Raw genomic sequence first — 27,046 nt, forward strand, 5'->3', positions numbered from 1 at the left:
TAAAATACACAGCATTAAATGCCTTCTCTTAATCTACAAATAAAAATTAATCTCTTCCAATAATGCTTAAATCACATGGAAAATTCACTGCAACGTTATTAATGTAAAACATAAAGCACAATTTGCATTATTTAATATTGTATAATGAGTTTAATTTTGATTATAGGCGTACTTAAATATTTGACAATTCTTCATTAACTACCTTGGCTAAAGGTTTATTTAAGCACACACAGCATGAATGCTGGATTGATCAAAAAGAAGAACAGAGCAATATATTTTCTGGTACATATGATCCTGAGCAATGTATTTTCTGATACCTTTAATAAAGTGCTGGAACTCATGAATAAATTACTCTATTATTTCACTATAATTATGTTAATTGAAAGTCAGCTGCTGGTCCCACCTCTTGCTCCGCGATTCGCATCACACTCTTCTGCAGGTCGTCCCGGTCCAGCGGGGTGCGGATCTGGCGGATCAGGTGCTCCTCCTGGCCCTCCAGGCGCATGCGGAAGTTCCGCATCTCTGAGATGAAGATATTGTACACCGACTCCTCATGTTCCTCTGTCAATCACAAGGGGGCGCAACAATCAGTCAAACTAAGTTTTAACTGTGATGTCAGAAAATCAGAACGATCTAGAACCATTTTAAAATGGCCTTGATCAGAGTGGGGAAGAAAACAAACTCGCGGCCAATTAAATTAATATTTATTAGTTGGGGGGCGCGGTGGCAGAGTGGGTTTGGCTGGGTCCCCCTCTCTGATGGGTCTGGGGTTTGAGTCCTGCTTGGGGTGCCTTGCGATGGACTGGCATCCCATCCTGTGTGAATTCCCTCCCACTCCAGTCTTACGCCCTGTGTTGCCGGGTTAGGCTCTGGCTTGCCGTGACCCCACTCGGGACAAGCGGTTTCAGACAGTGTGTGTGTGTGTGTGTGTGTGTGTGTGTGTGTGTGTGTGTGTGTGTGAATTTATTAGTTAAGGCAAAGCACTACCACCAGAATATCGCCAGACTGATTAAGAAACAAGGGTTTTCTACCTTCATGTAAGTATAACCTTATTTTCTTAAACGGAACCTCAGATAATTATACCGGACTTCAGTCATGTTCAGACAGGCTTGTGATGAAGGTGACTGCAGGTTAAGCAGTAATTCCGTATTGTACCGTTTCCATTCCCAGCAATCAATGTGGCATTAAAAGGGAGCAGTTCCAATAGTAAAGGGGAAACAAATTCAGCTTTACCTCTCTCTGCTGACTTCAGCAGCTCCTCGTAGTACTCCCTGCAGGACAGCACCTCCCTCTCCAGCTGGGTGCGGTCCACCACAGTGAAGACCTCAGACTCCTCGCTGTCCTCCAAGAAGGTCTCTAAATGGGACTGCAGGTTGCTGAGGACCTGCTGATGCTCGCCTGGCAGCATGGTCTTGATCTGAGAAACAGGGCAGAAACCCCTCAACACTCCAAAAATAATTCAGTTTCAGTTCAGTACATTTTTGTGCAGTGCCTTTCTCACCGAGGTGATACAGAGTGCTGAAGAAAGTTCCAAAAAGCAAGCTGACAGCTGAGGAGAGGAAAACAAAAAAACTCCTACTGTGAGGAAGGGGAGAACGTGAAACCCCTGGGAGGCCTAGTATCAGTGGCTTCCTCACTCTGAGCACTTCAGTGTTTAAATCAGTTAAACTTCATACAATCAAACATGTTCTAGGTATGATGACTACGGCTGCCAAATGCAAGAACATGCAAAGAACACATACGGAGGCGACGTTGCTTTTGCGGATGGCTTGGATGTCGGCCATCAGGTAGTGCCAGGAGACAACGCTTTTCATGTTGATGTGGGAACGGTGCCACAGCGCCAGGACGTTCTGATACAGCTGTTCTATCCTGAGAGGACATTGACATCACAGGTTATTTACAAACAGTAACTCTCATGCTGTTCAAAAACTAATGACTTCATTTAAAAAGAAAAATGAAAAAACATCTTGCGCTTCTCACACTTCTCTATCTATCAAGCTGGATCCAGATAAAATGAGCCTTTATTTCATAAAATGAATCCTTTGTTTTTTCGAGTTGATTTTACCAGTTATGTCCAGAGTCATCGGTTGTATGAAATTTTGCTTGGGGGATTCCCTTTTTCCCACCTGCTAGCCATGTCCACTGCCTCCTTGTTCGGCGGAGGAATGGAGAAGCAGACGGCCGGCACCATGGCCTCGTTCCCGGTGGGGCTGATCACCTTCCACTTAGCCCTGTGCGAGTTGTTGGCTAGGACACACTCATCGTCTTTGTATATTGTAATCTGCAGGGTGGAAGAGCAACACACTCAAAGCAAGAGGAATGGAACCAGAACCCTAGAGTTTGGGCTTAATTTTGCCAAATCAAACATCCTGGGTAGACAAAGTCTTTCTCCTAAAAGGAATGCGGAATGTATTCTGTTCAAATGGGCCATACCTCAATCTGTCTGTAGTCGCAGATGGCTTTGATGGGGATGGACGTGCGGACAGGGCTCTCAGGGTTGCGGGGTTTCAGCTGGATAATGGTCTTGGCCCGGCCCACCAGTCCGGCCACAGTGCCGCGGTACTGAAGGAGCTGCTCCTTCTCATCCTAAAAAGAGGCCGCAACCACGCTCAACGGTACGCAGAGCCCGAGTTTAACTCTGAATTCTAATCTGACTACAGTTTTATAATATACACCTCAGATCACTTTTATGTCAGTTCATAGTGGACCTACTAGCGCAGAAGAACCTGGATTCAACTAAGATTATTATTATTATTATTATTATTATTATCCATTCTTTTACTGACACTTTTGTGCAGGGTGATTTACAGTATTAGTTAACTTTAAATGATTTACCTATTTAAATTGCAGGGTGTTCTTACTGTATCTGCTCAGGGTTAAGTACATTATTCAAGGGTACTACAGTAGGAAGGATATTCAGACCCAGGACCTTCACGTTGTTAAGATATAGCACAATCCACTACTATATCCGATTTCTCAAATGACCACAAACAACAAGGTCTGAAAAGTTGCTTTTGTGTTTACTACCACGTATTTATTGTTATTGAACAATTACACCTTACCATAGATTCCTGAACCAGATCTTCAAGTCTGTGTAAGCTACTTGTTCGGTCACAGCCGTATTTTCTTTGGATGGCGTCTTGGAGGTTCTTCAGATAATCCATGGACTCTTTGGCATCGGTGAAAAACTGGAAGGTAAGCAGAAAGATCCGGAAGAGTTAACGGCAGCTGATTCGCGTTGAAATGAGTGCTGTGGCGAAGCAAAATCGGTTCAGTAACGGCAGCTCTGAGGGCAAACCTCAAAATATTGACTGTTCTCTTTCAGGTGCTGCTCCACACAGGTGCACAGCTGCAGTATCCAGCTCCACTGGGTCTGCATTGCTGCCCGGTACGCCTGAGAAAAGGGTCCAAAAATTAACCCAGCACATGGCACTGCTGGAATACATAGCAAACTTCATAATCCGCTTTATTTTATAATCCAACACCACAGACCTCAGGACAATTGAAATTAACCCCGTTCATAACGTTTTCATTGTGTCAATGTTGGCCTATCAAAAGCTGAAATTATAAAGGGACTAGCAAATATATATTTGATGATCTTTAATATTTTCGGAAGAGAAAGGGAAAAGAGCACACTGCTGGTGTTCAGTGCTTCCAGAATATTCCAGGGAAGTCAGTCTTACTTCGATGGTTAATCTGGCAGGATGGTTCTCCAGAAGCAGCATCTCGGCCTTCTCCTGCACAGACTTGATCGCTGTCTCTTTCTCATCCAGCTCCCTCATCAGCTCCTGCAGGAGCAAAAGGCAACACTTTAGGGCGTGTCCTTGACATTCAGACACATTCCTGGCTCGCCGTACCTCTCCTCACTCTAGCTCAGATCCAACATCAGCCGACATCAAGCCCAATGCATGCTTTGGGAAGGCTGTACCCCTGCACGACTGTATAAATAGAGTATTAATTAAACAGCTACATGTATAAATATGACACTAATTACATATTCATTTCCTGCATACCGGGCTTTTACTCAACCACAACATTTAGAGGCAGTCTACTCTTTTCATTTACATTTATTCATTTAGCTGATGGTTTCCTCTAAAGCAATTTACAATTTTAAGATACTTACAGTTATTCAGCCATTTATAGAGCAGGTTAGTTAATGCAGGGTAAATCCCTAGCCGAGGGGTTCTAGAGCAGTAGGTGGGATTCAAACCAATGTCCTTTGGATCTAAAGGTGGTGACTCAGACCGCTACACAAGCAGTTGCCCATAATACATATTTCAGCAGTTGTACACGTTTCCATACCAGTACTGGCTGTAGAGGAAGCCCCAACCTGATAACGCTCCTTCTTGGCCTTCTGGTATAACATCAGTCTTTAAAGTTTAATGTGTGAAATGCTGATGGTCCTTTGCGAACACGCCCATCCCAGCCGAGGGTTAAATCGAGCATCCGATACTCACGGCATGGTACTCCCTCTTCTTGGACACGTTGCTGTTGCGCTCGCTCCAGTCGAAGGCGACCTCCTCCTCCTCCTTCTCGTTGAGCCAGATGAGCTCCTGGGTGGCACTCGACACAAAGTCGTAGAGGCTCTCCAGATGTTTCTGACGATTCCTTGATGAGTTCTGGGGGTGGGAGGGGGCACGGGGACAAACACTGAAACAGGAGACCTCTCACACCAGCACCACCCAACTATTTATCCTCCACGTTCCACCAGGAAACACAAGCACGGACATTAACAGAGCGCCTGCAAACTCACCAGCAGTCGCCCGTACTGGTTTTCCAACTTGCTCAGCTTCTCTGAGTAGCTGAGCTTCAGCGGCTGGGTCATCTGGATCTTTACAAGAAGAAAAAAGTTATCAGGCATTGAAATCGCTATATTTCATTCGCTTTTTACACTCGCGGAGGCATAAAACAGGCGTTCGGAGTAAAAAAAAAAATAACACATTACCTCACTTATTTTGGCTTCTTTAAGGCTCATTTGAAATTCCTCGATCGCTCGGTGCACGCTTTTGTGGTTCTCCAAATGTGACTCGACACTCGGCAAATCTGAGCCCCACTCTGCCTGATCCAGTTGCACCTTGAAGAAAAGGGAACACAGCATGAAGGACAAAGATCTCAACCTCAACGCGAGTTTCCTAGTACATTTATAAATATCTTTCCTCTCAAATCTGATCTCTTCCATTGACAGGTTCCTGCTTTTCTTATGAAAGCCCTCACCTGCATCTCCTCCACCCAGTTCAGGAGGTCCTGTACGAACTTCATGTTGACTTCCTCCTCACTCAAGTTGGGGTCCAACAGAGAGGACTTGCCCAGGGGCTTGCGGATCTGCAGGCTCTTCAGGTGCTGCAGGGTGCTGGAGTCCACGGTCTGAATGACCATGGGCTGCAGCGATGGGGTGAGGGATGGGGTGAGCGATGGCGTGAGTGATGGGGTGAGGCACGGCGTCAGGCTGGAGGTGAATGTGGTGCCAGAGGTCACCAGACCCCCGGGGGTCAGTGAGGGGGTCAATGAAGGGGTCAGACCCGTGTTCAAGTTCGTGGAGAAGCCAGAGTTCAAGCTCTGCGTTATCCCCGAGATCATCATCTTGGTCTGCTCTGTGGTCAGGGTGCGTCCCTTGCTATAGACCGAAGAGCACTCGGTCCTGAGGTTGAGCAGAGCGTCCCGGAGTTGAGATACCCTAAAAGACAAAGGGGGCGCAAAGGAAACTACGTTAATAGATTAGAATAATTTCTATGAAAAAGCAAGATAAATTAATTTAATACATTAACACTACATATTTTGCAGGATAATCATCCTTATATATTTACTCATTTAGCTGATGCTTTTCTCCAAAGCAACTTACAATGTTAAGGTTACAATTATTTACCCATTCATACAGATGGGTAATTTTTACTGGAGCAATTCAGGATAACTAACTTTCTCAAGGGTACTACAGCCAGAGGTGAGGCTCAAACCTGTGGGTCCAAAGACAGCTGTTCTAACCACTATGCTACTAGCTGCATATCATAAAATTATGTTAATATGAATATGTAAATACTAGATCTTAAGACAAGCTGTGTATTTGTTAATTGCATAGTTTTCAGTTTTTAGAATCTGTATTAACCTGACACAATATATTCCACACTCCTTTGTGTAAATAAAATACATATTCTTTTACATCTATCAATATCATTAACTGTTGTGCTTGCAGTATAATTGTCATAGCATAATAGAATTATTATAATACAATATTAATTATAATATTGTTTTAAAAGTTAGGAGTAATTTGCACACCGTTGAACAAGTTGGTCTGCCAAATAGAACTTCCCATCCAGGAGAATCTGAATGTCTACGACCTGCTGTCTCAAGAGGTTCTCACACTCAAGAAGGTACCCAGCGATTTCAGCTTCGTTCTGGAACTGGATTCCGGATTCCAGTCTTTTCGCATCCTGGGCGGAGAGTGAATAAGGATTAGAGCATAAAATTTTTAATATCGTCAAAGCATCAAAGCCAGAATCGTGTGTATAGGACATTGTCCGGACCACATAAAGTCACTGCCGTCACTTACAGACTGCAAGGCGTTTCGCGCCAACGCCAGCTTGTCCTCCCCAGCCACACAATCCCGCTGAACCCTGTTTGCAATCTGCTGCAGCATGTCCATCCTGGAAAAAGAAAACAGCAAGTGACGATCAGAGCGGGTCCACTGTACCGGATCGCAATTCCAGGACAGCGAAGAACTGAAGAGGCATACAATGGAAAAGGAAACCGCCCAGCTGGCACAGGACGAAGGCTGAGTCCCGCTGGGTAGTGGCTTACCGTGGTTCAAACAGCGTATTGTTATTGAGAATAAGAGGAGTGCTCGACAGCGGGTCGGGTGAACCCGACAGCAAGTTCTCAGAGGAGCCGAGGCTGGCAAGGGTGCTGTTGCTCACGGACGAGATGCTGCTGCAGTATGCCAGGTTGCTGTGCATGGCAGACATTACCACCGCCTATTGCTCCCACCAGAGAATCGGGCTACCCTCCCCACCCTGAAGTTCGGCTGTGAGCCACCAGTCCGTGGCGTGCGCATCCGAGCGAGTGGCGGACCGGGCTTCGAGCGGCTCCTATTTATAGGCTCCAACGCGTCTGCTCAAATACGACGAGAAGGATCCAACGAACTTCCATCCGCCCCTCTAGAATATTTCGCTCCGGGCGCCGAAGCTTATGTCGCATTTTCATGCTAGCGCCGACGACGAGCCGCAGGTTTAGACAAGGCCCGTTTTCAGCGGAAGGTGTGGAATGCGTTACTTAGGGCCAGGCAGACTCCAAATTACTGAGCACTCCATCCCTTATGGGCGAGGATTTCGACAAAAGCGTCGAAATGCTCGGCACAGCCGGGCGCTCAACGCTGCCACACGCAGAATGACAACAAACTGGGAGGTTTCCTGCCAGAACCCGGTGCAGAACCACAGTAAGAGCTAAAGAATGGCTCAGACTCCAAGATACCCTGCACCGCGGTACCTGTGCCAATGCTTTTGTCCTCTGGAACAGACATGTCGAGACCAACCCGATGTTGAAAAAAAGCCGCTAAAGAGCGCTCACGAAAGGGGTTGTATCTCTCTCAGATCCTGGCACGGTGAACAAGGCGTCGATTCACTGTAAATTTCCTCCGTTGTTACTTTAGCCGTTTACAGTGAATGGCGCATATAAATCTGCTCCGTGTCAGCATACGAGAAAGATGAGTCATTCAAAACATAAATTTTACACCACAACACCCATGCTTAACACAACAAAATGAATTACAGTAAAGATAAAGATCTCCCAGTTTTCGATAAAGAGCGATTCCCAGTCACCTTCTGCTTGGAAACCACCTCTTGAAAGTACTCCTCATCAGATCATATGCGCCATACTGGCTTGCATCTCAATATATTGAAATCATCAATTCTAAGAAGCAGTTTGGATTTAATTTTTTTTGGCAGTCGTACTTTGGGAAGTCCGTTTAAAAGAAAGGAAAATAAGGAAACTTTCATTTTCACTTTGGTTGCTTTGTTATAACACACACACATTTTCTGAACCGCTTGTCCCATACAGGGTCGCGGGGAACCGGAGCCTACCCGGCAACACAGGGCGCAGGGCCGGGGACACACCCAGGACAGGACGCCAGTCCGCCAGTCCACTGCAAGGCACCCCAAGCAGGACTCGAACCCCAGACCCACTAGAGAGGAGGACCCGGTCCAACCCACTGCGCCACAGCACCCTCCTTTTTTGTTATAATAATAGAAAATCAAATGTAGTTTTCATCTGTCAAACTTCGGAGAAATATTTGACACATATTTTATTCTCCAGTTGAGAAACTGCTAAGAGAAACGTTCAGCCGTGATTGCAGGCAGCTTTCAGTCTTTCCGATCACATACAGAGAGCAGAGTGTGTGTACGACTCTGACCATCCGTGTCCGCTAGGCTGACACTGATATCTACGCTGATATGTGCATTTTACAGATTTGCACAATTAATCAAACCAGCCATTGTGTGACTGTCCTCCTTCAAACCCTGGTTACATATCATAAAATATTGCATGACAGGTAAACACAACTATAATTCAACAAAGAATTCGGGCAAAGAAGTTGGTGTAGCAGTTAAGAGCCATCATGTCACATTCAAAGGACTTGGGCTCAAATCCCCTCTCTTACTGTACTACCCTGGATCAAGGTACTTATTACTAATTAATACAGAAAAATTACCCAGCTGTATGTGGACACAAAGATAGTGGTTCGAGCTACTGCCTTTGGAGCCAAAAGTCCTAGGTTTGAATCCCACCTATAGCTGTAGTACCCTTGAGCATGGTACTTACCCTAACTTGACCCAGTTAAAATTGCCCAGCTGTATAAATAGGTAAATAATTTCAAGTAGCTTTGGAGAAAAGCATCAGCTATATGAATAAATGTATAAATCACTGTGAGTGGCTTTGTGTACAAACCTAATTTTGTTAGATGCCTTGAAGAAAAGTCTAAGTTAAAGGCCAAAACAGCAGCCCCTTGCTTGTCACACACTAACTCATTAAGTGTATTTCAACTTTACTTTTATTACACCAACCCTGCGGCTGAAGCAAATTTGAGGGTTGACTTCCAGGTAGCCGGTGTAAGCGGAACTACGGCGGGGGACCTATAAATCAGAATGACGATGGCTGGGTGGTCCGACGAGCGGCAGTCCCGAGCGGGACAGAAAACCGGGGAACTCCTCGTACCTTTCAACCTCGGGCCTCAGGCTCTTCTCGCGCTCCAGCATGGCCACGATGAGCTTGCCCCACTCCTTCTCCACATCGTTGGGGTGGTAGCCAGGAGGCAGCTGTATGCGGCCAAACTCAATCCACACCTGTCAGATCCACACAGGGCACATTGTTAGATTCCCAAACTGGACTTCATTTACAGCATAAATGAAAGACAGCAATTCGACACAAAAATCAGTATACGCACCTCTAACATTTTATAAAGGTGCTTGATTTTGGACTTCTCATTCTCCTTTAGGGGAATTTCGGTCTCCTTAAATTGCAAATACTGAGTATACAGCGCCTGGAGAGGTACAAGAAAATAAAAAGTATGCTTCTTCCAAAGGAGGCATTTGTAAATTCAGACAGAGCAGACGAAAGAAGGCAGCACGGCAGTTCTATCCTCATTCTCCCTCAGGTAATACTCACACGGAAAGAAGCGGGTGCGAGAGCAGCGAGTGCTCCTGCCTGACCGGCAGCTGGAGAAGGTCTGAAACAAACCTGAGTTTTTCTGCACAACACTGCAGCGCTCGCTTAATATTCAATTGTACGGGGACCTCTGTGCTGTTCTCATATGATTCTCTGAACAGAAGTGCATTATAACCGACCCAGGCCTTCAAGAGCTGCATTGCAGGGTCCAACCAACATTACAGGCATGCAGAACGTGGAGGAACACACAGTACTTTCCAATTTTGATGGGAAAATTTTTCTTCCCTATTTTTTTCCATATAAATTCCGAAAGTACCGTGTATTTCTCCACTTTCTGCATGTTTCTAATGCAGAAAGAACCGAAAAATAGAAGATAACCCTAAATGAAAGCTGTACTCCTTGATACTGTTGCTATTAGAATAATGGAGTATTATTTAAAAAGGTTTATTTAGAAACTCATAGACGTTTGAGCAGGTTGGGCTGCAAGTGTTGAAGACCTTGGCATTGTAGTTCTAATCTTGGGTTCATTTTCTTGCTCCCTTACTCCCAGCGTAGGACCTTCAAGCAAGGTAGGTACCCAGAATTACTCTGGTTAAAAACTACAGAGCTGTATAAATGGGTAGAAAAACTGTGAGCAACTTAAGACACAAAACCATCATTGAAAGTCGCCTTGAAAAATGCTGTCACGTAAGTAAATAACGATAATGTTTAACATCGAGACGTAGAATGCTAGGGCAACCAGAGCATTCTCACCTTGAGTTCTGCTGGATTGTTGGGGAACGTTCTGTTTGACATGACTGCTACATGATGCTTGATCCATTGGCTCAGGTAATTGACCATATTTTGATATTCGACCCATTTGATGTCAATATCCTGTTGTAAAACAAACAAATTAATTAATTATTATTTTTTTTTTTTTACATTTATTTATTATGACAGCTTTACATACCAACCCATGTCCTCCTCGACTGACCCAGAAGACATATGAATTCATCAGCGAACCTAGGTCATTATATGCAGTATGTACTCATATCACTGTATTTTTCAAGAGTTATGGTCATTCAGCTCCCTTAAAAAGGGACAACCGATAATGTTCCAAGAAAAACTACAATATTGGCAAGCTTAACAGTCTTTTGATTCCATATGGACTTGCGATAGCATGTCTGCCCTCGTGTGCTGCACTAAATAAAACTGCATTTATACGCTGATTGACTCACTGACACAGCGACTGAACGCTGCTGCCACAGTTTGCTGGCAAAGGCTCCAGCGTTGAAATCGTAACTTTGACATCCCAGAACAAGCCGCCACATTTACGTTTCCACCGGCATGAGCGAAGAAAAGCGCCTAAAGTTCTCCGCGAAAGCACACGGACGTGATGGAATGTCTTATATAACACGACCGGTCACGCGGAGGGGAGTTTGGGGGGGCAGGGAGGTGCTGCTTCCAGAAATCGTGGTTAAACTTATTTACATAAGCACCCTAAAAAAGGCGCATTTCACTTTCTAACGCTCACAGGGCGTAGCCTGGGTAACGTGGAAGTACGAGAAAAGGCCGTGAGATGTGTTTATTTATGGAGTGCAGACTCTCCGGGTCTGAAAACGAGCACCAGGGAGAGGGCCGGGTTCCAGAGCAACACGAGTACTGCTTACGACAACTTTCCTCTCATACGAAAGAGTCACAACCGCGAAAAACACGATGAGATTCAAGGCTTCGTCTCTGCAGAATTGCTCGTTGAACCTAAAGAGAAAGCATCCCGTGGATCTGCTCTGAATCCATGTTGACTTAAAAATTCTGGCGTCTGTCTTTCTGAGAGAAGCTCGTGCTAACTGGGAACATTTTGCACGGCCGTCCACGTGTATTCGTTTAGAGCGCGTGTTTGCTTTGCGGAACTTTGGAATACGATTTATTTGCTTCTGCCGTACACAGGTTTTGTTGATAAATCATAAACAGCTGCTGTTCGCAGAGGCAGAAACACGGAGTCGTTCAAACTCACGTTAGCGCCGATGCCCTCGCCCCCCTCCGGCACTTTGGGGAACGCGTCGTACAGCGTCGAGACGTATGTGATGACGGACTTCTCATCCGGAGACTGCACGTCCACGTCTGATCGTGGGGAAAAGAGGCAGTTACACTCACGCGGCACGTCAGCTCTGCTTACCTCTACATGGGAAATGTGGTAAAGTTACATGCCTGGGACACTAACTGCGTTTGCTGTGGATGGAGACCGGGAGGAAGACAGATGCACCGTACAGATCATACGAAACTATCGATAACCTCATTCACGTCTGTCCTTAAACAATTTCAACTTTGCACACCGTCTTCAAATCTCCATCGAAACACACAAAAGTAATTTAACACCAGGAAGTTCTGAATAAAGTTTTACCGTGACAATGACCATGACAATCTGGTTTGAAAGGTGATGCTAGTAAACAAAAGGTGACCTTCAGGGTCCAGCAATCTGGCGACGCCCAGCTTCTCCGCCACACAGAAGGCGTGTTCCAGGTTCGAGCGGCTGCTCTGTGTGGACACTTTGCTCATGTCCACCAGGTCTGGCCTGAAGGAAGCGAGAGGCCACATATGGTGAGCCAGTGCCAAAAACACATACATAAATTGGCTGAATAATAATAATAATAATAATAATAATAATACATATTGTTATATCCTAAGCTGAGGACCACCTGTGGTAAACTTGTCACTGAAATCCAGTGAAGAAGCACAGCAACACAAAGCACAATGGCCATAAGTAATAAGTCATCAATTCTGTTCAACCTATTAATTCAGTAAGATTCAAATAAAAAAAGGGGGAAAAACACTAAATCTCATGTCACATTACTTTATCTAAGCTTATTAAAACTGTTAATAACTGTAAAATTATGCACCATATTTTTGTGCACATGATTAGGCACTACATATGATACAGAATTATATGTGTCACACATACAGTGTATTATATACATATTTTACACATGTTTATTTAAAAGTTAGTTTGCAAGATTAGTTTACTTAGGTTACTGAAGATGTGACACGCTATCTATAAGTAATTTATACTATACCTGATAAATACTAATCTGGTTATTCTGTTAAACATGAAAACCATATGTACAGTTGGGCAAAACTCTTACTTTAACACTTTTTTTTTTTTAACTTTTATTATTCAAATACAGGTGGAAATTTTGTTATTTGCTGTCAGAGAGGGTATCTACTTAGATCCTCAAAACCTATACTGTATGTTATAAAATAAAAAAAACAGCTGACAATCATAATATAATATAATATTTTGTGTCTCGATGTTATGGATTGACTTGATGTACAAATGTTCCCTGAACTAATGAGCACCAAACTGCAGAATGTCACACAGCTCTGACTATTACTCAACCAGAGCGGAAATGCTTGAAGATGCACTATTTAGAGCCCTGGACTTTCCAGTGTAATGAATCTGTGCTTGCTTAAGGACATCGGGTCAACAGGGGCAACGGAGGTCAGAGGTCAATACAATTCCATGTTCAGTAGCTTTTTAGAAAAGGGTTCTGTTTGCACGGTTCTGGTGCACAAAGCGCTGTGTACCCAAAGCAAACGCCCTACTGACTCCCCTTGACACAAAGAGCAGAGGAAAACAAGAGTAGCACCATGGTAAATACAATGAACACATAGGGGACATAAATAAAGACAAAAAAAAAAACTTAACAGACCAGTTGGCCGTGCTTCTGAATTTGCACCTTCACGTTTCAATTTCACGGCTCCCGCACTTAAATTGCCAGGGACTTCCCTCCGTTTCCTGTTCCAAACTTCACGACAAGACGTCTCACGCCACGGACACATACAAATCACAGTCTGTGTATCGCGGCTCTGGCAACGAGAGCCCTCCTTAAACGAGGAGCAGCAGGGGCGCCGCATCCTCGCATCCCAAATGGCAACACGTTAAAAGCACTGATTTATCTTCATTCCAGCTTTGCAGCCAACAGAAATATGCCACACAGACACGTGGACACGTCTCTTTGACAGCTATTCCGACGTCCCGAGCGCCTGTTGTTTAAAAGGCACGTCAAAAGATATTCACCTGTATTTGTGAATGATGGCACTGAACAGCCTTCCGTCTCTCCAGGAGGTAGTGAAGTTTTCGCAGCGGACTCCCACATAGCCCTCGGTCATCTGCTGTGACCAGAGCAGGAGCCTCTCCTTGGCAGTCATGTCCTCCGACCCCCCGGGGACATGGATGTCCGAGATCTGGGGAGAAAGGGTCCAAAAAACGGATATTAATTTCCGCTCCCAGTGAAAATGGACATTTAAGGATTGACAACAGATACGGATACACAAGGGAAAACCTGCTATGTACCACTTCTAACTTCCAGCAGTGGTCCTGATGTTGTACCCTTGAGTGAGATACTTAACGCGAATCATCCTGGTAAAATATGTAGTAGCAAAACTGCGAAGAGCAAAGTAATAGAAAATAGAAATAGTAAATAAAAAATAATAAAAGGTGTGACTGTGCCACAGTGGTTTTTATACTTTTATGCTATAGTTTAAGAAAACTCAGCATTTTAACAAAAAACTTTTGGCAGTGTTTTTCCTCAAAGAAATGAAAGACAAAAACTGTACACGTAAATACTTGTGAATTTCATGTTTAAATTGTTACATTAAGGTAATAGCATAGTACTAAGCTTCGTTTAAAATCGAAGGGGTTTGATCTCAGTGGGGAAAAGAAAAACAAATATTAACATTTCCGGACAAAAGTAAACGGGACTGTCCGCTGCCTAGGTTAAATGGTTTCATGTGTCAATGAAAGTCACCTTTACATTCATTCTGAGTCATAAATGTTTAAATATATAAAATGTGTCTGACAAAATTATTTCCCACGCAATCAAACCACCGAATTGTACCGTCACGAAAACCATTATACAGACATGTTTTAAAAGACAAGATTATAAGGTCAGTTTATGATATTAAGGTTTTAACCCATGAAAAATCCATGGAAAAACCCCAAATGTTTTAGCCCCTCCCCCTGAATGCTTTAGGCTCCGCCTCCCTCTCCACTCATTTAACATTCAAAACCCTTTGAATAAATTCCTCAGCAACATCACAATGTCACTCCTTATAAACAGTGGGACTTTTTAAGGGAAATATTGGTTTTGAAAAGTCATCAAGCTGACTGAAGGAACATTCAACGGGAAGCACGGTGTCATCCTTGACTCACAGTGTTGTCAGATGTGTTTATTTTCAGCAGCGTATTGCTGACCAATTCATATTTTCACGGTTTGCCACACAGTGTCCCAAAAGTGACCCCTCTCACAAGGCAGGGAAATACTGTCAGATTCTGCAAAGGTGTCTGTCTCTCAGCACACCCATGCATCCAAAACGACAAAAACACTCATACAATCGGCTTTCTCGGTGCTTCTCACTTTGAAATACACAAAGAAATCACTTTAAGCTCATGCTAAATTAATACACAGTTCTCTCTTGGTAAATCTATTCATAATGCTTTAACACTGTTTCCTACATAAACATTAAGGCAATTATATGAATGCCTATCTGGTTCGTAATAAGGAAAAATTAAAATGGTAATAAACGCCCTGCAAGTCTTGGCACACGATCCGTTTAGCACAAGTTATGACAGTGTTCAATACTGAAATGAACATCACAATAACAAGTTTCCAGTGCGCAGCAACCGAGAGGCTTTGAAGAGGGAGAAAAACAGACATTTAACTTTTCCAGTGCAACAGTTCTAAATGCATCAGATTTAAATTACTGCTGCTTTTCTGGACAAATAAACCCTCAAACTATGGACTAAAATAAGTCTGAAAAAATGTCCATATTCACAGTTTCCCAGGGATGTTTAGGTGGTTTGAGCCCAGTATTAATAAAAACAAAAAAAAAAAAAAAAGACATATTACATACATATTACACCCTTACCCCAGCTAGTCAGTCTGAGTAGGAAAAGAAGAAAAAAGGCACAATAACTTTTTTTGCTGCATTATATTGACACAAATGCCAAAAATTACTCAAAAATAAAAATGCATTTAGATCCCTCCATATATAGAAAATCTCTTATTATTACTAAGATATTAATTTTGCCATGATGTTGTTAGCTTTCAAATTGCCCTGGGTGAAAGAATTAAGTTGTCCACAGAGGTAATGATATATTTTCTCTAGCCAGAGGCATCTAAATATTTGTTCACAGTTTTTGGTTTTATGGAGGCCCTTCCTAAAAATCTTGGTAACAACAGGAGGTGAATTAGCTGAAGTAACATGAGATATATTGAGTCATTATAATTAACCGGTAGGGTGTGGGTTTTAACAACGCTAATACCGAATAAGGCAGCTGGCTGAATTGTAAGGTATTTTTTTCTGGTTAAATTGCAAAGGGAAATCCAGCACCATCCTGGCTCATAATGCAATAATTAGCTACCCTAGAGTAAGCAGGTGTTGATGATGGGAGGACACACACACACATTGTCTGAAACCGCTCGTCCCAAGTGGGGTCACGGTGAACCGGAGCCTAACCTGGCAACACATGGCTCAAGGGTGGAGGAGACGCACCCAGGATGGGACGCCAGTCCATTGCAAGGCATCCCAAACAGGACTCGAACCCCAGACCCACCAGAAAGCAGGACCCAGGCAAACCCGCTGCACCACCACGCCCCCGATGAGTGGATATTGGATCAAAATAATTTAGGTTTGTCTTTGTTGTTGCTTCAAGGCTAATCTTGAATTACATATCAAAAGCCCTGATGCTTAATGTTTGCTTGATTAATCCTATTCTCATCTTTTTGAATACTTGGAGTGTTTAATCCATGCTAGTAACATTATTCTCTCCATGTGCTGGGTCAATAAAAGTCAGTCAAATATTGATTTAGCACTACATAAATGCATTTATAGTTCTGATATCGCTGCAGGTAGAAAGTGTTTGGAGTAATCCACACTTCCCTTTATGTATTAAGTTGGCCTGTGTTACAACACCCTGATTGACAGAACACAACCAAGCTGCCAAAAGTGCATGGACTTGCTGAAAACTGCACCATTCCTGGATTTACATTCCACATCTGTACTGATGGAGAGTGCCTCCTTTCATTGAAAAATATCATTACTCTCTTGTACAGGTCTGATGCTCATTTACGTTACAGCTCTGGCATATTTTTCAGTCATTGGGTTCACTGGTTATGCCAACACTTTGTCAGCAGCTCTATTTCTTCTACCAGTAATTCTGCCTTTTCTTAGCAGACATCCCTTCTCCACAGAAACTTACAGTGTTAGGTTTTTAAACTGTATAACTACAATTGTTTGCCCATTTATTCAGCTGGGTAATTTCAAAATTGAGGGTAAGTATCTAAGTTAAGGGCAACACGGCAGGAGTAGGGATTTAAATCAGGGACCTTTGACTGGAAGGTGACAGCTTTAATCACTAGCTATTTGTATAATAACCTCAATGTAAACAACATTAATGAAAAGTTTGCACATGGTAAGAATATGCCTCACAGCTCTAGTGGAATAAATACCCGGGCGAAGTGTTATTACAGCAACGTGCTCAAGACATGCAAAGTCACGGGAGCATAACAACTCGACGGGTACTGTGGTCCAAAATAATGCTTAAGATATAATATTTAATCTGAGTATATTCAAATATCATTCGGGGGGACACCAGTAATCAAACAAAAACTGCAGATTCCTGTCTGATTCCTGGTGTTAAATCACTGTCACTGAAAGACGGGTAAGAGCAGACAATGTTAAGAGTGTAATGAGGAAGTCATTGGCTTCTTTAGAGACTAACTGAACACTGTGTGTTCCCAGACTGCCAAAATAGAAACACCAGGCAAGCAAACCAACAAGCAAACAAGTGCCAGTAGCCCATCCTTAGAAAACCATCACCATAGAAACAGCTGTTGTCAAAATAAGTTTTGCAGCCTGCAGTTTGGACTCACAGCAGCACCACATACCTCAAACAAAGTTGAGCTTTATTATCTTAGCTAAAAAGTTTACCATATTTAGTAATACATGTACTGCATTCTAGATTTGTAAAGCAATGCATTGGAAGCATTTTTTTTAACTACAGTCCCTTTATGCTTCATATTCAATGAACATTTTTTCAGAACAAATCTGATTAAAACTTTGTGAACAAATCATGTAAAGAACATAAGTGTCCTTCCTCAGACAGTTACAGACTTGTAATTTGACAGCTGCTGGTTCAGGTCCCAGGTGGGTACTTGCTGTAGTTCCCTTGAGCAAAGTACTTTACTTAAACTGATTCAGAAAAATATTCAATTGTATAAATGGGCAAAATGATTTTGACTCAGCTAGCAAAAAAATAATAATATATATAATTATGTAATGTACCCAATCAGTCTGGACATGCATTCAGCCTAGTTTACCTTCTCATCTTGACTTGAACAGTGACTAAATGATGCTTGGAAATTATCCACAGAACCTTGGACAAAGGAGGTTGCAGAAGATCCATCGGGTCTCCTCCCTGTGTTCTGGACTTGTGCTCTCTTGGAGCTTTTGGAAAGCCCAGAATTTTTTCCAGATAATAACAGATCCTCCATGCTTCTACTCCAACGAGTACTGCCATTTCGAGGGCCATTCCCAAACCCATGCCTCCCCCTCTCAACCCTACCCAGAGTCCGAAGCAGGTTTTCTACTCTGCCAAAGCTCACTGCCCTCTTGACTTGCTGTCGAAGCAGTCGCCTTTCCAGCACGCATTCCTTTGGACCTAAATGTTTAGATGGCTTTGTCACCTTGTGTAGCCGGTTTTCTAATGGAGATCGTTTCTGGTCTTTCTCCACCACCCAACCATCAGAGTCCTCACAAGCCAACGCTTGCTTCTCTGGAAGTGCGGGTGAGTGTTTCCGATGCTGGCTATCAGGGAGGACTTCCGCATCCCCCACATGCACCTGAAAACTATCACTGTCTGACCCTAACACTGAACCCAACTGACTCTCACGATGGCCTCCATCCACAGAAACATCAGTTTCAGCCTTCTCCTTTCCTCGACTCCTAAGGGAGTCAGTGGGCTGAAACTCCCCAGATTTCCTCTTCTTCTTCCTCTGGAAGTAACGCCGGCCTCTGGGTTCCTTCGACTCAGGACTGAGCGGAGCCTTGGTCGGGTCAACATAGCACTCCTCCTTGGGGCTCCGTACGCACCCGCAAACATTCCCCATAGTTGTCAGTCGCACATTCCGCTTCTGGAATCCGTCTGCCTGAGCGGTTCTTTTCCACACACAATGGGGATTCCAGAAATCTTAATTCAATCCAGACCTCCTTTCACATCCTATAAGGGAGTAGCCATTTTCCTACAGTGATAGAGACAGCTGGTGGGGAAGCACTGGCAAGAAATCCACCAACGTCTCCTCGCAGTGGAAGTCACTCTAGGAGAGGATCCATTCACGATCCGGTTTGCAGACTCCCAAGCAAACGTAACTGAAAAACGTCCTGAAATCAGGTCGCAGTCCAGCTCTGCCGCATATCCGCTGCCAACCCCTGCCCCTGCTCTCTCACTCCCTCTCTCTCTGCTGACTCCACGCAGCCCTCAGGAATTCTCAGTGACCTTTGAAACTTTTCCGTCACCGGCTGCTCCAAAACAAACACTGTCCGGGGAGCTCGAGGAGACACAGCCCACACTCCTCTGCACTCCTGTGAGGTCCAGACTAGGTCCAACGAGAGCAGCAATACCTTGCAGAAGCCTGTTCCACGCCAGCTTTCCCATGAGGCAGACAGGGCAGGGTCAACTGATCGCAATCTCACCACCCAACTTGGGCTGCGGCCGGCGTATGAGAAAACCTCTGCTCAGCAAGTTCGCCGATTCCAACCGGGCGGCATCAGGCACAGGGAATCCTGGCCTGTGGTGAGGGCTTTAAAAATAACTGCGAGGGTCATCGACAACAGCGGCAGATAATCTGGCACAGCCCACAAAGCCTTTTGTGCTTCCCGTTAAACTGGGGCTCAAAAAGTGATGATTACAAAGGCTGAGGTGTGCAGTAAGACCAGCGATCCGGATAAACGCGGTCAGAGCATGACTGAAGACGACAAGTTAAAACTGTTTAAAAAAAGGTTCATTCTGGGAGCACTGCTGTTATGTAACGGAAACTATCCTGATTTTAAATTACAACATGCAATACCCTTTTAAATGGTTCAACACTGCCAAGATGTACGAGTCTGGTGTTTCAACATGGTTAAATGCCTATAGTTCACACTGTTGCAAGCAGAAAATGTACTTTAGCCAATAACCTAATGCTGCAAATGGAGTATTTCCTCTTTAAATGAAAATTTTTCTAGCCTTAGTGGGGACTTGTCACATTACAGTACAGGGCCTTAAAGAATTAATTAATCAGAAATGGGGGAAATAAACCAAAAATCAAGAGGAGACATAAAACAGAAGGAGGAACCCGTGAGACGCATTCTCAGATTGCCGGCTAATGCTTTTGTGGTACTTTTTGAGTGTATTGCTCTGCAAAACATTATATTCCAGTCGTCGACAATAACTATTGCACATACACACTAAACAGACTAATATTTCTGACAAGAATTAATATGGTTGAGGAAAATAATAATAATATTAAATAAATAATCAAACACTCTCTGTGTCAATCTGAATGACAGATCTGCATGGGATCATACGAGCTGTCGGCTCATCTGACATCTGCTCAGGACGTGATGCTCACTGGTCGAGCATCAGAAAACATTTTTGCATACCTGGACTAAAAATAACATCTGTGTCACTCTGATACCTGATGCTGCACTCACTGGCACACTGTGTGAAGGTTACAGTCTCTCAGCCTATGGCATTCAGCAACTTGCACACCTGCCACTGAAAACACATAAACTCTCTTAAACTAGAGTCTGTATCATTATTTCTGATTGATTACAGAATTGCTTCGACTTGCCAGATCGTGTAATGATTGATGGAGTCATTTTGCTATAATTTTTTTCTCGTACAGCATCTGGGTCTCTGGAATGTAACATTCATCTGAGACAAGACCAAAAGAAAATTGGCAGTTTCTTCCTCTAAAAGAGTTCAAACATATTTTCTGTGCAAGTAATAATATGAATTACCCTGCCATATAAAAGTGTAAATCATTGCGAGTAACTCAGCGCACAGACTTAACACTATAATTCGAAGAAAGGTTTCAGCTAAAAAAATGGTGAACAATAAAGCCTAATTTTCATACAGAAGCATGTGAGTTTGGTCGTCTTGCAGCATGGGACCAACATCTGTCTCAGTTTTGGGTCAGGTTCTGGTTTCTGGATGTTATGTTTCATTGTCACCCTATTCTAGTATTATTTTATTATTATAAATTCAACAGGTGGTTAATAATAATAGAAATATTATGATTAGTAGTACATTAGTTAATTTAGCTGATGCTTTTCTACAAAGTGACCTACAGTGTTAAACTACTTACAATTATTTACCCATTTTTACAGCTGGGTAATTTTTTAGAGAAACAATTTTAGGGTAAGTACCCTGCTCAAGAGTATTGCAGCTGGAGATCAGGCTTGACCCTGTGACCTTTGGGTCCAAAGGCAACAGCTCTAATCACTATGTTACCAGCTATCCCCCCCCACTAGTAGTATAAGCAATAATAATAATAATAATAATAATAATAATAATAATAATAACACAAAGTCCAAGCCAATCAAATGTAGCCTCTAATCTTAAAACCTCTGTGCAGTACAAAGGCAGTGACAGCATTCTCTGCACCTGAAAACAGAAAACAGCTCTTGTTCCCGGAAATCCAATATTCTGTAGCTAAGGCAACCAAAGCAGCCAGCAGGATTACCACTTATCGCTAATCAGTCAATCAAACACGCAGCGGCACAATTCTCTGCCATTTACTGCTCGATTCCAGCGGGCTAAACAGGACCCAGGCGTCACGTACTGCTGTCGTAAATCTGCCGTGCCACAGATGACCTCATGTGTAAGGTTAGGCATTTGGCTGAGAAAGCACGTTGATAGTTTCCACTGTTACGTTGAGCAGCCGCGGTGTTCAGGTCATCTCGTGACTCCAGGCTGAGCTTTGACCGCCACAACCTGAACTTTAAATTTATCGTTCAGATACGAAGCCGACTAAAAGACAAAAGTTAATGAGATATCACCCGTTTACAACTCACTTGTGCTGTTTTTCACTGCAACAGCTTTCGATATCCACACTTGGTGGTTATGAATGACAGACAGTGTGATGAGGAAAATAACTTTACCTCGGGGCGAATGTGCTTAGCAGCAGCATGTAGGTGCCTTGATGGATTTATTTGTCATGTAAGAGCTGGAATCAGACTTAAAAGTCACAAAGAGTACTCCATAATTGGATTTCTGTCAAACACTGGGTATATTTCCAAAAAAATAAATGCTGTGATAGAATAGTCACAAATGTGGGGGATATGAAGTTAATTAGTGGCTGCTGTGAAAGGCTACTGTCACTTACGCATGTACAGTACCTGTGCTAAATCATCCTAATGCCTGACATTCATGAATGACTTTGAGGCGTTAGAAACACTGAGACCTCATACCTCGGACTGAAAACATTTTTTTTTCAAGAAATGTAATTGCTTTTTCGTATTTTAAATTGAGCGGTTTAACTGACCATAGGAGTGACCACGCAACGCACCCACAGGGCTCCAACCTGACGCACGCCGCGTAGCGAGCGCACGATTCCGGGCCTGCAATCGCTGTCGCCAGAGGTGAGATGCAGGCAGAGTGACGCACGGCGTCGCTGTCAGTGCCCTGCACCTCGGCCGATCAAGAAGCAACAGGTCCGTAGCCACCAGCACTTCTGCTGAAAGCCTCGCGTGAGAATGGCAGCGGCAGGTTCAAGGTAAACCCCCCCCCCCCCACACACAAACAAGCCAACAAGTCACCCAAACTGCCTGTCAACATGTTTTACGACCTCAAACTTAATAAAACACCCGTTTTATCCCATTAACTGTTCTATTACATTCAGTTCTTATTTAGAAAAGGTCAATCAATTTTTCCCTCCATTTTTTCTGCACATGACAGGCTGTGGATTTCGGTTGATTGGGTGGCAATGGATTGCGGAGGGAAGCCGCTGGATAGAAGCCGCGCATTCCTCCCCTCACCGAGTCACACTCAAAGTGAGTCAGACCGAGATCCATCCTTTCTTCTCTGCGGGATCTGACCTGGGAAGCTCTGCCTGAGAGTCTACAGAGCCCAGTTCCCCTGGTCACACCTCACCTCCAGAGGGTGAGGCTGCACGTACAAATAACCGTCAGAAGAGCTGGAATCAGCATGTGCGGGGCTCACAAAGAGTGCGCTCCAGAATATGCAGCCCCGGAGCCCTGGGGGCCCTCGCTGAAGGTGGCCACCGCGAAGAGAAGTCCCACGCACAGATACCGACTTCAAACAGGGGTCAAAGCCGTGCCAAGTAAATTGCTGACGTTGGGACACGGTACAAAGTGTTCATACACAAAGGTTGTGGAAAAAGTAAACACACTGCTGAACCACACAGCTGCACCGGCACAAAATCTTTATAGAGCGCTTTGTATCCGATTCTAGTCACGGATTACCTGCCCGGCAACAACACAAAAAAGGGAGTAAATAAATTCTTAACGACAAAACTGAACTCACAATGCAATGGGGTGGCCGATGTTTTTTTCCTTATACAGCACCGTCTGTATTTCACCTTTTCTAAATTGAAGCTGTGCTCTATAATCTGTAAGGAGTCATGAGGAAAATTAAAGGTCTTTAACAAGGTTTTTCCGCTCTTAGTTTAATCTTGGTGGATCTCAGCAGCTGAGAGAAAAAAGGGTTCAAGAATTAGACGTGTGACTCATCTGTTGTTGGTTCCAGTACCTTTGAGCAAGATATTTCTTCTGCTGTGGTAAAAATTTCACTGCAAGAATGAGCAGGAGAGCTAGTGCTACTGGTTGCTAGTAGCATAGTGGTCAGAGTTGCTGCCTTGAAATCTACATGTTGCTAGATCAAATCCCATCTCCAGCTGTAATGTGGTTGAGTAATGTACCCTGAATTGATCCAGTGAAATTACCCTGCTGTATAAATAGCTAAATAACTCCAAGTAGTTTAACATTGTAAGTTGTTTGGGAGAAAAGCATCAGCCACATGAATAAACAGGTAAACAGACCACATTAAACTATGCCTTTAATATGTTGCACAACCAGCTTCTGCAAATCCACACCCAGAACTGCTGCATAGTCTCTTGAAAATTCATGTTAACATGTTTTGCCATTTAAAGCTTCTTCAGCTGGCATTTGGGTGGGTGATTACTTGGGCTGGCAATCCTTTTTTGACCTGTATTAACATGTAAGCTCAACAGGGACACACCTTGATGCAGCTGCACACACCCATACCTATGCATTCAAGACAACACACACACACACACACACACACACTGAACCGTTTGTCCAATATGGGGTCGCAGGGAGCTGGACCCTAGATCAGCAACACAGGGCGTAGCGCCGGAGGGGGAGGGGACACACCCAGGACGGGACACCAGTCTATCGCAAGGCGCCCCAAGTGGGACTCAAACCCCAGACCCACTGGAGAGCAGGACCCTCTCCAACCCACTGTACCACCGCACCCCCCCAAGACAATACCGCAGATAAAATGTTTTTTTGAACTCTGTAAATACTCTATTAAAGCCACGATTCCAGATTCTTGCACGATCAGATTAGGTGACCAAAACTGGTAATAACTGAAACAGGAACCAGGATTCTTCTAAAGCATTACTAAGTCATCACTGACGCCGAAGTATCACAGAAAAAACATCACAATCAACCATTTATGTGAATTTTGACAGCAAGTTTTCAGACCATTTAGGAATACAGTTTGTGTGTGTGATTCCTAGGTTTTAACAATAAACCTAAAACTTTTAAACATACAGTGGAAGTACTGCCAGCTATTGGACTATCCTGCCTCTAGTGGTCGGAATGTGAAGTACAATGTCAAAACACATTCGAATAGATGGAATTGGAAGGATACAGCAGAACAACACACACACGCAAACACACACACTATCAAAAGCCGCTTGTCCCAAGCAGGGTCGCGGCGAACCAGAGCCAAACCCAGCAACACAGGGTGCAGGGCTGGGGGGGGGGGGAGGACACACCCAGGACGGGATGCCAGTCCGCCGAAAGGCACCCCAAATGGGACTCAAACCCCAGACTCAGCCAAACACGCTGCACCACCATGCCCCCCTCACAGCAGAGCAATTCATTCCAATATGTCAAAAAAAAACACATAATGTTTGCAAGAAGCAACAGCTGATGCAGTCTGAAATGCATCGAAAGAAAGCACAGCTATTTTTGGAAAGACTTCAACAACTTGAAGCAGTCATTTTAAACAGGATCTCGTGAAAAGATCATTTTAAAGGCAGTCTTACCTGAAAGTGCAGAATTATGGTCCATATTAAGCCCAGGGTCAGTTTTGGGTTCCCATCTGTGATGTCATCATTCCTTATGTTGACAAGTTTAACCTGTCAATTTTAATTAATAAATAAATACATTTTAATTTCCATGGGTCATAACGAAAAAGATTTTTTTTTCCCCGTTTTTTCATAACCAAAAACATTCATTTCGTGTTCAAGTAGTTCCAGTATTAATGGTTTCTATTGCGAACTCAAGGCTGAGTATTACAAAAAATTGTCCTTTTGTATGTATAGCTAGACAGTAAGGATAAGGATAAGGATAAGAATATTCCACACAACAAATACATTTTATTTTTTTAGATGTACAGTGTTAACAATTGTTTCAATATTTAACTGCGTTTTACCCTTCCAATACCCACAATGTACCAGTAGAGTGCAGCAGAAAGTTACTTTTCCTCCTTTCACAAACAACTGTTAATCTTATAAGCACATAATAATAAAATGAAAACCTCTTACGACTAATTAGTGGATCTTGCATCACAAAGATCATAATTTTCCAACCATAACATATAATGCTGCCAGTCTATTAGGGTTAATCGATTCCATACTACATCTGACAGTCTTCAACCAAGTCCTTAAAACTGGCCTGACCATTTTTTTAAAAAAAAAAATTAACTGGGGATACAGTAAAACAAGGTAAATCTCTTGTGATTCTGATTCTGTACACAATTTTACTCTGTGCACAGCAGGAAAATCAGGAGAGGAATGCAGAACCCGACCGAACCCGTGTTGTTCAAACATGTTAGTGCTTTTAATACAGAGATGGAACAAAATAATAAGATATAGTTGTCGTTATTATTATAATAACATCAGCAACGACAATAATGGCAATTAGCCCTTTGAACTGATAATGGAATTCAGTGTGTAGCCCTGTGTTTTCTATTCTCGCTGTAAACACACAAAAGATGGGCTGACACACGTCAGCTTCATTCTAACACTGGAACTGCGTTTCGAAAAATATAAAAACCCCTCTGACAGAAAGTGGCGCAGTTGTGTATTTTCTAAGCAGGGTTTACTGCAATTCCTGCAGTGTTTCAAATCAGGACAGCAGGTGGCATAGCGGTTAGAGTCAAACCCCGACATTCGTTTGAATGCTGCCACTGCAGTATCCTTGGTTAAGGAACTCATCCTGAACTGGTACAGTTAAAACTACCCTGCTGTACAAACGGGTAAATAATTACAAATAACACTGAAAGTCACTTTGGAGAAAAGCGTCACTTAAATGAATTATTATTATAATTGTTGTTTTTTGTTATTACTATTATTATTCGAGCACCGTTGAGCGATGCGCTTTCTACGAGGTTCAGTGCAGCACAACCAGCTGAAAATGACAAAGACGGCAGTGTGGGGCTTTTCTAAACGAGGGCCTTATGCCCAAAACCATGAGTCATTTGTTGAGAGCGCGGAGAGCTGTCGGTGACGTCATGTCTCGGCACAGCTGCGTGAACTCCGCTCCGATGGCCCCGAAATTACTGCGGCCGAATGGGAAAGTGAGGTACAGACCCGTGTGAAGGATTCTGGGAGGCCAGGGTGACACTACATGTGAACAAGAGGGGTGTCACACACCCGGGCTTGGGAGAGGCTCCGAAATCTCCCACTAAACAAGTTCTCTCGTGGCCTAGAGCATCAGTCAAAAGTTTGAGTACACCCGGGCTACACCTGTATGGGAGAAACTGCACAGAGGAGCGGAAAGCAAAGTGTCCTACGTCTCTGGGATCAGCTGCAGAAGAGCTGGGAACACATGAAACGAACTCGTTTCCAGTAAGCGTACTCAGACTTGTGACTGGGACTGTGTGCGAGACGCTGGGATGTCCCTCGGTCCTCTTACCTGGCGTCTTTTCAAGTAGTCCAGCGCTATCTGAACGTTCTGGAGCCTGTGGAAGCGCATCCGGCCTTTTTCGCGTGGCTGCAGGACAGGGGGGAGGAGGCTGTCAGTTCCACACAATAGTTACATGTCCCGCCACTCCTTCACAGGTGGCTCTTCAAAGGGTCGCGACCCAACAACCCTGCATCGGGGG

At 43.7% G+C, this 27,046-nt stretch overlaps 1 protein-coding gene across 10 annotated transcripts in view; it reads right to left on the reverse strand.

Moving 5' to 3' along the window:
- The window catches only part of dst (dystonin), a 170,918-nt gene that overhangs the window by 85,930 nt on the left and 57,942 nt on the right, over positions 1–27,046 (reverse strand). For 9 of the 10 annotated variants that reach the window (XM_029251529.1, XM_029251530.1, XM_029251538.1 and 6 more), the window contains 22 exons: positions 26,857–26,934; positions 24,984–25,076; positions 13,703–13,869; positions 12,087–12,199; positions 11,642–11,748; positions 10,402–10,521; positions 9,428–9,523; positions 9,199–9,326; positions 6,545–6,638; positions 6,271–6,425; positions 5,215–5,674; positions 4,946–5,074; positions 4,754–4,831; positions 4,458–4,619; positions 3,684–3,788; positions 3,299–3,394; positions 3,063–3,188; positions 2,434–2,586; positions 2,127–2,281; positions 1,743–1,869; positions 1,234–1,417; positions 404–561 (listed from right to left, as the gene is read on the reverse strand). In XM_029251529.1, the coding sequence (XP_029107362.1) occupies positions 404–561; positions 1,234–1,417; positions 1,743–1,869; positions 2,127–2,281; positions 2,434–2,586; positions 3,063–3,188; positions 3,299–3,394; positions 3,684–3,788; positions 4,458–4,619; positions 4,754–4,831; positions 4,946–5,074; positions 5,215–5,674; positions 6,271–6,425; positions 6,545–6,638; positions 9,199–9,326; positions 9,428–9,523; positions 10,402–10,521; positions 11,642–11,748; positions 12,087–12,199; positions 13,703–13,869; positions 24,984–25,076; positions 26,857–26,934 (3,084 nt within the window). Of the gene's footprint in view, positions 1–403; positions 562–1,233; positions 1,418–1,742; positions 1,870–2,126; positions 2,282–2,433; positions 2,587–3,062; positions 3,189–3,298; positions 3,395–3,683; positions 3,789–4,457; positions 4,620–4,753; positions 4,832–4,945; positions 5,075–5,214; positions 5,675–6,270; positions 6,426–6,544; positions 6,639–9,198; positions 9,327–9,427; positions 9,524–10,401; positions 10,522–11,641; positions 11,749–12,086; positions 12,200–13,702; positions 13,870–18,005; positions 19,247–24,983; positions 25,077–26,856; positions 26,935–27,046 lie in introns of those variants that run through there. The other variant, XM_029251532.1, reaches the window with a different exon arrangement.

The sequence above is a fragment of the Scleropages formosus genome, chromosome 4, assembly GCF_900964775.1.
Source record: "Scleropages formosus chromosome 4, fSclFor1.1, whole genome shotgun sequence".
In the NCBI taxonomy this organism is placed as follows: domain Eukaryota; kingdom Metazoa; phylum Chordata; class Actinopteri; order Osteoglossiformes; family Osteoglossidae; genus Scleropages; species Scleropages formosus.